General features: G+C 53.4%; 1 protein-coding gene across 16 annotated transcripts in view; it reads right to left on the bottom strand.

The window, feature by feature from the left end:
- LOC128352485 (cullin-9-like) overlaps positions 1–12,375 on the bottom strand; it is a 56,857-nt gene that overhangs the window by 3,272 nt on the left and 41,210 nt on the right. For 15 of the 16 annotated variants that reach the window (XM_053313189.1, XM_053313136.1, XM_053313177.1 and 12 more), the window contains 13 exons: positions 11,349–11,444; positions 11,036–11,211; positions 10,528–10,661; positions 10,245–10,430; positions 9,847–9,962; positions 8,572–8,754; positions 7,961–8,118; positions 7,425–7,650; positions 7,163–7,334; positions 6,205–6,350; positions 5,346–5,454; positions 4,902–5,098; positions 4,536–4,816 (listed from right to left, as the gene is read on the bottom strand). In XM_053313189.1, coding sequence (XP_053169164.1) covers positions 4,536–4,816; positions 4,902–5,098; positions 5,346–5,454; positions 6,205–6,350; positions 7,163–7,334; positions 7,425–7,650; positions 7,961–8,118; positions 8,572–8,754; positions 9,847–9,962; positions 10,245–10,430; positions 10,528–10,661; positions 11,036–11,211; positions 11,349–11,444 — 2,180 coding nt within the window. Of the gene's footprint in view, positions 1–2,901; positions 4,817–4,901; positions 5,099–5,345; positions 5,455–6,204; positions 6,351–7,162; positions 7,335–7,424; positions 7,651–7,960; positions 8,119–8,571; positions 8,755–9,846; positions 9,963–10,244; positions 10,431–10,527; positions 10,662–11,035; positions 11,212–11,348; positions 11,445–12,375 lie in introns of those variants that run through there. The other variant, XM_053313213.1, reaches the window with a different exon arrangement.

The raw sequence follows: 12,375 nt of genomic DNA, 5'->3' as shown, positions 1-12,375 counted from the left end.
AAAAGGGGGGTTTCAAAAGCAGTGATTGCAATATGTCACGGAAGAGTCACGATGTCAAAGTAGAAAAGCAAAAAACAAAACTTGCGCTGTGCTATTGTTGCAGACTTCTTGTTGGGAGCATAAAACAGCCCGTTCTATTGCAGTCACTGTGCCTAACATAGCAGGGTTTTCTTCAAACGGGCGTTTCTCGGTTGCTGGGGTCAAGGACATCTCTGGGTTAAGCCCCCTCATGTGCTCCAAGCCAGCAGAGTTTTGATTAGCTAAAAAAGGAAAACACGCCTACTGGAGCCTGAGGGGGCGAAGCCCGCCCCAGTTCTTTCTATCCTGCGTGGCTCCAAAATCTCGTTCTCTGAGTTTCTGTCCCTTTTCTAACCTTACCAATGAACCGTTCTCTTCAAAATTTTACCTCAATCCGCTCCTTTTCCCCTTATATCTTTAAAAGGGGGGCTGTCTTTTCACCCATCCGGGCCTTTCCACTGTTCTGGAGCCCACAAGGTGGTATGTGATGGTGCTGGTGCCCAGGGGCGATAGCCCGAGTGATTGTCCAGGGGCACGCCCGGTTCCCTTCCTCCTCCTCGAGCGTCAGCCACTTCAAAGCTGCCCAGGCTGAACACCGACAAAGCGAGTCTCCTGCCTTTGGGCCACGAGACTCGCAGCAGAATGGTGATGCGAGTGGCAGGGAACGACGCGAGGAGGGAGAGTGCGGGATCTGAGGGAGCGCTTTTAAAGCTCTCCTCATGTCTACGGCAGGCAGCGGCTTTCCCCCTGGCAGCCCCCTCCTCCCACTTCAGCGGAGCTAAGGGCTTGGAGAACTGCAGGACAGGCGGACGCAGCGGTGGCAGCAGCACCAATGGAGCGAGTGCAGGGAAAGGGCGCCAAAGACAGGGAAGGCACCCAAAGCCGAGATCAGTCTAAGGCAGAGTTTCTTAACCTTGGGCCCCCCAGATGTTGAACTACAACACCCATCAGCCCCAGACATGGCCTTTGTGGCTGAGGGTGATGGGAGTTGTAGTCCAAGCTTAAGAAACCCTGGTCTAAGAGACTGGTGAGACCTCTCCTTGGAGACAGTAATGCCCACCCCAATGGGTCCCTCAGAGCCTGCATGATGAGAATATAGTGGAGAACAGCTGCAGTCGCTGGACACCATGGCCAACATGATCCACACCGAAGTCAGGCTGTGGGTCCAAAAGAAGGCTGTGCAGCAGCCTAGTCATGAAGGGAGCAATTTTTGCAGCTTTTCTTTCTTTTCAAAAGCCTTTACCACGTGCATTTTTATATATATATATATATATATATATATATATATATATATATATATATATATATATATATATATATTTAAAAAACCTGCACAAATTGTAGTTTTATGAACCAGGAATCATTCAGTGATGGGAGTGATGCAGTCCCATTGTACACATCTCAGAAAACTTGAAGACATCACACACCTGGATGCGAAGACTGTAGAAACAAGTCAACAGCTTTGAACATTGGCTCACACAATGTGCAGCTCTCCATCACTGGAAGGAGGCTTGCAAGAAGCCTTCAGCACCACTGCGCTGAAGGTTTTTTTGCACAGCACAGAGGGGGAGTGGTTTTTGCATCTCTCTCCCTTCCTTCAAAAGCCCTTTTAAATTTTATATATCTGTATAATTTTTATATATATATAAAAGCACAGATATATAAAATTTAAAAGGGCTTTTGAAGGAAGGGAGAGAGATGCAAAAACCACTCCCCCTCTGTGCTGTGCAAAGAAACCTTCAGCGCAGTGGTGCTGAAGGCTTCTTGCAAACCTCCTTCCAGTGATGGAGAGCTGCACATTGTGTGAGCCAATGTTCAAAGCTGTTGACTTGTTTCTACAGTCTTCGCATCCAGGTGTGTGATGTCTTCAAGTTTTCTGAGATGTGTACAATGGGACTGCATCACTCCCATCACTGAATGATTCCTGGTTCATAAAACTGTACAATTTGTGCAGGTTTTTGATTTCAAAGGGTTAGTGGACAGCTAAGAAACCCTGCTTTTGGAAGCTTAAAGACATCTCTTCTTACACAGGCTATAAATAGAAACATACCATGCACAGAGACAGCAGATCCTTGGAGGGAACATCATGTTTTTGAACCAGTTCGGGGAAGCAGCTTGCCTAGGCTGTTAGTTCGAATCCCCACCGGTGTGTGCTTCCCAGACTGTGCCTAGTAAATATATATTTGTAGTCACCTATATCGGGCAGCAGTGATATAGGAAAGTGCTGGAGGCGGATGCTCACTTCAGTGACAAAGGCAAAGGCATCATCTCATACTGCACGGGAGAAAGGCAATGGTAAACCGGTATTCTACCAAGAAAACCACATGACTCTGTGGTCGCCAGGAGTTGACACCGATTCGACGGCACAATCTTTCTCCCCAACCAGTATCTTGCTGTCTCTCCTGGCCCCATCCTCCTGCTTTTCTGCATCAAGTTTGGGCACAACCTGATTTAAGAAGGAAGGGGGCAGAATGTGAATGGGATCTGGTTCAAGAAACCACTGTGTTGGCTACTGCAATTTCATCAGCTTCCAGCATTTGATTCCTGAAGCCATTTGTCTCAGGGATGAAATGCTTGCTGTAGTTTTTTCTCTCTCTTGTCCCGCAGAATGGCTTCCCTTTACTGCCTGCTGAAGTGTTTGGCTGCAAAGCCCGTAACCAGCCTCAAAGTTTAGGACCATAGCCAGCTGAAAAATTTAAGGCCACAGCCAGCCCAAAGGGTTAAGCCAAGGGTGGGGTGAAACTTATCTGTTCCCATCAGCCCTAAGCGCAAACAACATTCAGTTATTTAAAATTTGTTTGTTGAAAGAAAGGAGGAGGGGAGCAGATAAAAATTTAAGGGGGGCAGGCTCCCACTGCATGCATGCAGCCCTATGTAAAGACAAATATTTTATTTATTTATTTATTTATTTTGCTGCCTGACTCCAAAGGCTCTAGGCGGTTCACAAACACAAGAAAAACAAAATAAAACTAATAAAAACAGCAGTTTAAAGATTCGAAGCAATCAGAGATTACTAAAAGCCTAGCTGGAAAAATGTGTCCCATGGGCTCTTTTGAAGGCTGGTAAAGATGTTAAACCACGAATATCTATAGGGAACACATTCCAGGGCCCAGGAGCGACTACAGCAGGGCTGCTCAACTTCGGCCCTCCTGCAGATGTTGGCCTACAATTCCCATAATCCCTGGCTATCGGCCACTGTAGCTGGGGATTATGGGAGCTGTAGTTCAAAAACAGCTGGGGGGCCTAAGTTGAGCAGGCCTGGACTACAGAGATGGCCCACCGCTGAGTCACCGCCATATGAGCCAGGGGCATACAGAGGCGGACTCTCTCGGTGACCTCAATGTGTGTTGGGGATCATGCAGAAGGCGGCGCTCTCCTAGGTGTCCCAGTCCCAAGCTGTTTAGGGCTTCAAAGGTAATCACCATCACTTTGTACTTTGCCCAGAAACCTCTTGGTAGCCAATGCAATTGCTGTAAAACAGGCACAATATGGTCTCTCCGAGACACCCCAGAGAACAATCTAGCCGCTGCATTTTGAATCAAGTGAAGTTCCCGAACCACATTCAAAGGCAGCCCCCCGTAGAGCATGGGGAGTCAGTGCTCCTCGGGCTTGTGTGCAACTGGTAAAGCAGTCCTCTGCTACTCCTATTCTACTCTTCCTGCTACTAGGAGAGTCTGTCATACGAGTCTCTCTTGCCCGCCCAAAGACAAGGCTCCTTGAACAATGACACTAAGCAGAGCCTGATCCTGGGACCTCCTTCCGAGCAGTGAGCTCAAGCCATTTCAATCAGGCAGAAGTACTAAGGAGGGAGACACTCCACCCCCTCCCCTCATTTCCAGCTCATTGAGAGACAACCTTGTCCTACAGCAGAATGAAGGTGCAAATGGATGGGAGATGCTCCTCCCTTAAGGCTGGAGGCATTACTCAATCAGAGATCATGTTCCTAGGAAGGGAAAGGATGCAGCAGCACAGCACATCTGTCAGGCAATCCGTGTAAGAAAAAGGGGGCAGTTGGGCACTCTAAGGCAATTGCTACAGAAGCATGGAGAGGGAATCTTCTAAGTTGCCTAGGTTTTACAACCACGCGCCATCTGGACATTCAGAAGAGGCCGTGGCTGCTTACCAGCCACTCTTGCTGCATTCAGAGAGTTGGCACAGTGTGCACAGAATCAGAACAGAGAATGCGCTAGTTGCTCTCAAGTGGTTTATGGCAGACGGACACACTTGGGCCAGGCAGATGGAACTGGTCTGGGTAAAACATCCACTTCCTACAGGCTGCTGCTTACAGCAACTGGCCTGATTCGGCAAGCAGCTGACTACTTCAGCAGAAGCTCATGCTTTGATCCTTGCTGAAATTGTAACTCAAACCAGTGGGGAGAGCAGGAGTCACTGTGCGGGGGGAGGGGTCTCCAGGGCCTTGAAGAGCAAGGCCAGCCCTCTCCTCCTCCTCCTCCTCCTCCTTCTCCTCAGAGCAGGGTTCAGGACACCCACCATGGTAGGCCAACAGCTAGTTCTACCTGAATGTAGAGAAAGTCTGTCTCTTTTCCGTGCCGAGCATGCTGGGCCCCTTTTTGATCAGCACAGTCTGAAATGCTACTTGAGGCTGGTTCTTTGGCAGTGTTGTTGTGGTCGGGAGCTCCGTGGAGATGTACTGCAGGAGCTGCGGATGGTCGTCCCGCCGCCGGATGTCGTTTTGGTTCAGCAGATGGAGGATGCAGGCCAGGACATCAGTGCTACTGCAACAGAAGCTCAATGGCGGAGCTAAGCTGGGTTCCAGCTTCTGGCAAGCATCGATCACCTGGGAAAGGCAGAAAGAACGGATTAACCTCCTGGTTAGGCTGCAAGCTGGCTTGAGCCACATCTCCGATTCCCTGAATCCATACCCTGAACACAAGGTTGTCAATGTGGATCTCTTTCTCCTCTTTCAGGATCTGGAGGAGGAGGCAGCAGATCGTGTTCCTCTTCCTCTCCAGAGCGCTGCCCTCATTCTCTTGCACATTCAAGTATGTCTGTTTGGGCAACAGCCAAAGGTGCTGGCCAGACACTTGGGCCAGCGTCCCCTCATTCAGCCTCAAGACACCTAGAACCAAGAGACATGGGACTTCAGATCAGCAAGGGCCTCCGTGGCTGCCTTCTATGGGGTCTGGCTGGGAAAGCGGACCTCAACCCCACTCTCCAGCAGGGCTTGGCAAACCACATGCTCCAGGGAAGCAGCTGAAAGACAAGTCCCCAAGTGCCTCCAAAGGCCAGTTTCAGACAAGCTTCCCAAAGCAACTCCAGATCCCACTCCTCCTCCTCCTCCTGCTGGGAAGTCCTTCCAAACTTACTTTGACTCTGGGTGAGGATCCCATTCTCCTTTGTCAATGGTTTCAGTGCATGGCCCAGGAGGACAGGGGAGAGGCCTGTGGCTTCTAACAGGGTCTCCAAAGAAACCTCCTAGAACCAATAAGAAAAAACAAAACAAGATGGAGGGAAGTACACAGAGAGTGAGGGAGACAAAGATATATCTGCCCTCTCTGAGCCCCTCTAAGTACAAATGTAGTAATGCAATAAACCCCCCACTTGCAAAGGAGACAGAGGCTGAATTGCAGGACACTGGCTCACACCTCCCGGACAGAGGAACCTCTAAGATAACGAAGAGACACTTAGTCCAGGCCTCGCCTTGATTTCAGCACCACTGACAAGTATGGAGTAATAGGGTTACACTCTAGTAATCTCGGGAAAAGCCATCTTGGTCTGTCCCAGAGATTCCGTACATCTAAATATTCCGACTGAAGTCAAGACAGAAAATGCTGGTGGCTGCTGAAGCCCAGACCTTAGGAACCAGTAGCCACCTACAGCCCAAGTCCCTGGAGAATCAGGAAAGCTACCTGGCTGGAAACAGGTTGAAGAAGAGCAGAAGTCACTGATTTTATCCCACCTCGTCCTTCCCATAACCTACAGCTCATGGGCAACACTTCTAGATTGTATGACAAAGTGTGAACTAAATATATTTGCACCATGCAGGAATTGCCTCTACTAGAGTTTATTCAGAGACAGTTGAAGGTGGATTATGCCCCAGTGCTGAGCCAGTTCTTGGGACCTGATTCCATCAGTGTCCATAATGCAGTCCTATTGTCTCTGAGTGAAACCTAGTCTGCAGGAAGCTATGGTGGCAAAGGGTGGGAAACCCAAGGCAGTCAAGACCTCAGCGCCGTTGAAGCGGAGAAGGATGTACATCTGCAGGGTAGACACGTGCAGGATGCAACCCTGGTACTCAAGCTCAGCATGGCCCAGCCACGTCCACTGTAAGCGTCGGGGCTTCGAGTGCTCCAGCCCAAAGCGGCTCTGACCTGCAAGAGGCAAAGAGGTCAGTCACGGAGAACTCCACAAACAGCATTTCCCTGAGGGTTCCCCAAGCCCTCGTCTCCAGGCAGAGTGAGATCCTAGACCTCACGGAGCTTTCCTCATGGGACAGCAGCCATCACGGCAAAACTCACTACCTTGGAGCTCAACTGGCCCAAAAGGTAACAAACAATACAAGAATTCCATCACACTCTCTCTCTCTTTTCCTGTAGTATAGGCAGTCATCAGAAGTGGAGGGAAACACTCCCAACCTCTTCCTCACACCTCTCACTAGGTCTTTTAAAAATCGTACTTCTACTTCTCAAGTGCTGGGCCCTCCTCCTTCCAGCACTGGACCACAGATTTCTCCACCAGCTCATCTCCTTCAAGTGGCCAGCGCAACTGAGCCATTTTGGAAGGGCGGTATACAAATCAAATACATAGATAATGAAATAAATAAACTAGGACGACATCCTCTCCCCACCTGGCAAGGCTACCCTCTTCCTTCCACTAAGCCTGGATCTCCTCTAGCACTAGCAATGATCTTCCCAGTTGTCCCTGAAATCCTATAGTCAGTCAGTTCCTCCAAAGAGGAGCCCTTAACACTGCCTCTTGGAAAAGCGACTCATATTTCTCCTTGGAATACCGTGTGGTCTCTTCATGGGAAGTTCAATGCCACTTGTTTCCCACCCAGAATCTAGAGGTGGACCAATACTGAACGGTCCACTACCAACTAAGCTGTCCAAGGCAGGCTGATGGCCTTGTAGGGATTGATCCCCCAACCCGCCCAATCTGGCTGCCAGGACAGCCCCACACTCACTCTGGGTGTAGAAGTCAGCAAACTTGCCCAGGTCCTGACTGAGGGAAGGTGGGAAAAATCTGGCCGGGTCCTCCAGGTAGCAGAGTGGAGAGATGGTCCAGCAGCGCGGAGACAACGCCAGCACCTTCACCTCCGCCTCTTCCTCCTGATGGAACGGCTCCACTTCCATCATCTGGGAGAGAAAGGGGGCCAGCGTCAGGAGGCTCCTGGGTGGTGGCAACCAGGACCAGGGGTGGGGGGCTCGGCATCTGGCCCCACTTACCTCTCCCTCCTCTTCGCCTCCCCCATCCTGATCGAGTCCCAGCAGGTGCTGGTCGAGCTGCTGCAGCTGGAAGAGGTGGAACTGCTGCTGCTGCTCCTCCAACTCACTCAGGTTCTTCAGCATCTGCTGAGGGAAGCGGTTGGGGAAGCAGAGCCCAATGTGCTCCACCACCACCCTCTCCAGCCACGTCTTGCCCTGGGACAGGAGCCGATCGCCCAGGTAGTACCTGGAGAGGGAAGGTGAGCAGGCAGGGTGAGGCGTGGGGGCCAGGCAGGCTCCCCTCTCTTCTCATTCCCACAGACCCCCCCACAGCTTGCGGTCCTCCCCCCACATGAAGGTCTAGGGCCTGCCTAGCCCACGTGCCAGACCCAAGCACCACCTGCTTGCTTCTGTCCTTCCAAAAGCAACCCAAGGGCTGAACTTGCACCCGTGGTGATTTTGTCCCACGCCGGGCCGCCCTGGAGGTGCTTGGCCCCTGCTCTCCAAACACTGCCTCCGCTCCCTCATCCCACCCTCTGCCACCACAGAGGCCTCACCGGTAGAAGTGCTCAAAGGTGCTGGCCAGCTCCAGGCCCGAGAGGAAGAGGATGGGCTCCAGGCTCTGCTGCAGGCGCCGCAGCTTCTCCACGTTGCCCGAGTCCGCCCAGCTCTCCTGGATCCAGAGGTCGATGAAACGGGCAAACTGCTCGCTCACCTGGGAACCACAGGGCAGGAGATGCCAGATCAGCCAGGGAGCGGGAGATCCTCCAAGGAATTCCCCCCACCAGACTAGCAGCAACATCTCCAGGGAAGGGAGAAAGGCACTTTCTCTGGAGAACAGCCCACACGGCAAGGCACATGATGGGTTAAAGGGCAGCATGATGGGTTAAAGTGCAGGGGACTCAAGAGAGACCAGGGCTTCTGGCTCAGGGCCCGTGCAGTTCCTTCCAAAGGGCCTAGTCCAGGCATTGTTGGCCCTGCAGGTCATGCAGGACTACAACTCCCATCACCCCCAGCTACAATGGCCAGAGCCATTTAGGCTGGGGATGATGGGAGTTGTAGTCCAGTGCCATCTTGAGTCCCAGGGTCGAGAACCCTCCCGATGACCCATTTCCAGGACTGGGGGAGGTCCCCCAGGCCCTCCCACTCCCCACCAGCCCTCACTCACATGCATGGCAGTCAGGAAGGAGAGCTGCAAGAGCCCCCCCGAGAAGCCCTGGCACAGGGCCAGCATGAAGGACATCTGCTGCCCAAAGAGCTCCTCCATGGCGGTGCGGAGGCGCAGGTAGATGTTGCAGTATCGCTCCACGAAGTCGGGCATCTGCCACGAGGACTCCAGGAACCGCTTCACCTGGATAGAAACAGCAGCAGCAGCAGCATGAGAAGAGGCCCATCAGTATCTGGCTCAAAGAGGACTACGAGAAATCCACACACACACACCCCAGCAAGAGGGAGGCTTTTGCAAGGGCAGGTGCTGGTCTGCAAGTCGGATGCCATGGCTGGCTGCCTCTTGGACTATTCTGAGAGCAACGTGCAAAGCAGCCATTGCTACTTCCAGTGACATCCTGTAAACGGCGGCACGGGGGTGGCAGGGAGGTACACTGCCGCTCCGACGGGCTCTTATATACTCGTGCACCAGCAGGGAAATGCGTCAGAGAGGGGGGAGTGCACCCACCCCCGCCCTTAAAGCCATCCCTCCTCCCCCGCCATCAAACTTCGAACCGGCCCCGTCTTCGAACTGTAAAAGAGCCTCGGAACAGGTTCGTGCACATCCCTAGTATCTTGTAAGCAGCTGGGAGAACCTATGGGTGGGCTAGGAGATGGGGTGGACAGATCAAAATCAAATTTTAAAAACCCAGCTAAGTCAGGAGCCTCACAAATGGCTGGGAATCAGGAATCCACCTTAGCCACCGAGATCCAGTCCTACTTTCCAGGCTCAGGCTTCGTGAAACTGCATCCCCATAAGAGCCCTTGAACAGGCGGGCAGGAAAAGGGCATGCAACAGCTCACCCCCGCCCCTGGGGAAAAGGCATGCACTAGGACCGCACGGTGGCTTGTTATGGAGAACACTGGCTTGCAGCGAGAGAGGTGGGGGAGAGAGGGATGGGAGAGGGAGAGAGGGGGGGAGGGAGAGAGGGAGAGGGAGAGGGAAAAAGCATGCACTAGGACCGCATGGCTTGTTATGGAGAACACTGGCTTGCAGCGAGAGAGGTGGGGGAGAGGGGGAGGTGGAGAGAGAGGGGGAGAGAGGGGGGGAGGTGGAGAGAGAGGGTGGGAGGGGGAAAGAGAGGGAGAGAGGGGGGAGAGAGAGGGAGAGAGAGGGGGAAAGAGAGGGGAGAGAGGGGGAGAGTCTGTGCTACTGAGCGAAGACCGCCCCTCCGAGCCCTCCCCTGCCTCTCGCTACTTGGCCCACACGCCGCCTCCTGCTGCCGGCCACCCCTACCTGCTGCTGGACCACCCCTTTCCAGCACTGCGTGATGCCCGTCGTACTGCTGGGTTTCTTCACTACTGGCTTAAAAGCCCCGGAGCTCAACTCCTTGTTCTTCCCGTTCTTCCCGTCTGCAAAGTGGAGGTTGCAAACACTGATAAGGACTCCCAGGGCCCACAAGGACCACAGCCCCTACTAAGGCAGAGAGCATGAGGCGGGCCGCCTCGGATCTCTCAAGAGCCTTGCTCTGGAAGGGCCCGCATGCCACCCACCCCACCGTTCCGCCCTACAGGTCCCCTCCTCCTCCCCCTGCCCACACACTGCCCCTCTCACAGCCCCCTCGTCTCTTGCCTCTCCAGAAGGCGGACTTGCCCCTTCTGCTGCCTGTCTGCCCGGGGGTGGGGGGCACTCACTGGGTTTGACGGGGGGCTTCAGCTCCTCGGCCTCAGAGCTGCTCGAGTCCACATGCACCAGCAGGTGGCTCAGACGCCGCACACGGGAGTTGAAGACGACAGCTCGGCTCTTGCTGCTCCGGCCTGCCTCCAGGTTCTCCAGATACTGGCTCAGGAGCCACGAGAGGGGGCTGATGCCGCTGGCGTCTGGAAGGCCAGAAAGCGGCGGGGTCGGCAAGGGGAGGAGGGGCAAGCATGACCCCCCTCCCAAGGGGGCCCCTGCCGGACGGGGGAGATCACATACCTGGGGAGGTGATGCTCTGCACCAGGGGGGTGATCAGGGCCTCCCAGCAGGTCTTGCCCAGTGCCTGGGCAGCCTCGTCGTCTGGGAGGAAGCGATCGGCAAAGACCTGCTCATGGCGCAGGGCGCTGTTCAGCCTGCAGCAGCAAAAGGGGCACAACGTGAACGACCGGCTTGGGAAAGAGCCTGGGAGAGACGCTGGATGTGGGGGGAAATGGGCGCAGTAATGTGGGCACGTGGCGTGCGACAAGGCAGGGCAGGAGGATGAACCACATTGGGGCGATACAGGTGAACAGGAGGATGCTGGCTCTTTCTGGATGAGGGAGTGGAGACTGCGGATGTCCGCCCTCTCCCACCACAGCGGGGAGCATCTCTAGCCTGCTCCCAAAGCTGCAACGCCCAGCATTTTCCGTTTGTAACCTGCTCCGGGTGAAATGCAAGGAGGCTCTTCCCTGCCTCCCCGTCATCTCCTCTCCTGCCCCAAGGAAAGAGACTATGAGTGATGCCTGACCTGTTGAAGAGCTGCAGAAGCTGCATCCGATCTTCTGAGATCTCCTGGCCCCAGGTGTGTGCCTTGGTGGTGTAGAAGAGGCAGGTGCGCCAGCACAGCTGCTCCTTGAAGATGGGCCAGAAGGTGGGCTTGGAACCCAGCACTTGGATGCCATGCACACGCGTGTCGATGCCACCCTGTGAAGGGCAGAGGTTGCCCCAGTGAGGCAATGCTCTCCTGGCAGACAGGGCAGCTGAGGCACAGGAAAAGCCAAAGCTGATCTGGGGGTCCCCCTCCCTTGTGGCTGCTGGCAAGAAGCCTCACACCCTCCTACCTGTTGGCAGCGCTTGATCTTGATCTGTATGATGGGGCAGAAGCAACTCATGTTCTCTAAGAGCACCACCTTCCTGGCCGATGGGGGGACATTCACCTGTTGAGAGAGAGGGGGAGAAAATCAAAACACTGCTCTGACACATGCATAAGCCATATCGTGAAGGTGCCCATGTTTTGCAGAGCAGAACAAAGGGCAAGCAGGTGCCCGCCCCTCCCTTTCGAGACAGGGAGAAGGCAGGCTATGTAGCTCCCATCCTAAAGAACAACTCCACCTTTTCCAAAGTCAGGCCTCTGATAATGGGGCAGCGGGGAGAAGTGGTCATGAGAGGCTGAAGGAGCTAGAGGGCAGCACGTGTGGCACGCAGAATGTCAGACACAAAATTTTCAGAAGCACTGGCAGTTTTAGAACAAATCTTTAGGGCACACTGTAGTCTCCTGCTACCTAAGAACAGCCCTGCTGGATCAGGCCCAAGACCTCTGTAGACCTCCATCTGGTTTCCCACAGTGGCCCACTAGAAGTAGTCCAGGCAAGAGTGCACAGCACAGAATTGTACAATCTTTTAAAATAATCCTTATCTTTTTAGCAAACCAAACAACACAGAGATTTAATTGCTGCCCATCCAGGGGGAAATCCACAACACTATGGCAAACAGAGAGCCAGAGTGGTAAAGTGGTGAGAGAGAGGGTTGGACTAGGGCTGGAGGGAACCAGGTTCAAATCCCCATTCAGCCATGAATCCTACTTGGCCTGTCACTTCTCTCTCAACTTGATCTACCTCACAGGGTTACTGTGAGGATAAACATAACCATGTATACCACTCTGAGCTCCTTGGAGGAAGAATGGGATATACATGTAAACAAGCTGTTTTGCTAAGAACTAATAATATAATCTTAACTGATAATCATCATCCTCACAAGCTAACCCACTTCAGTCCCTTTGAATTGGGTTGGATGACATCATCACAAACACCCTTGAGCCGTCCCTACACCTGCAGCAAATTTGGTTCAAATCAGTTAGGCAGTTCACAA

Source organism: Hemicordylus capensis, chromosome 1, assembly GCF_027244095.1.
Source record: "Hemicordylus capensis ecotype Gifberg chromosome 1, rHemCap1.1.pri, whole genome shotgun sequence".
In the NCBI taxonomy this organism is placed as follows: domain Eukaryota; kingdom Metazoa; phylum Chordata; class Lepidosauria; order Squamata; family Cordylidae; genus Hemicordylus; species Hemicordylus capensis.
Note: the sequence above shows the minus strand (reverse complement) of the source record. Positions and strands in the feature narration are given on the sequence as shown.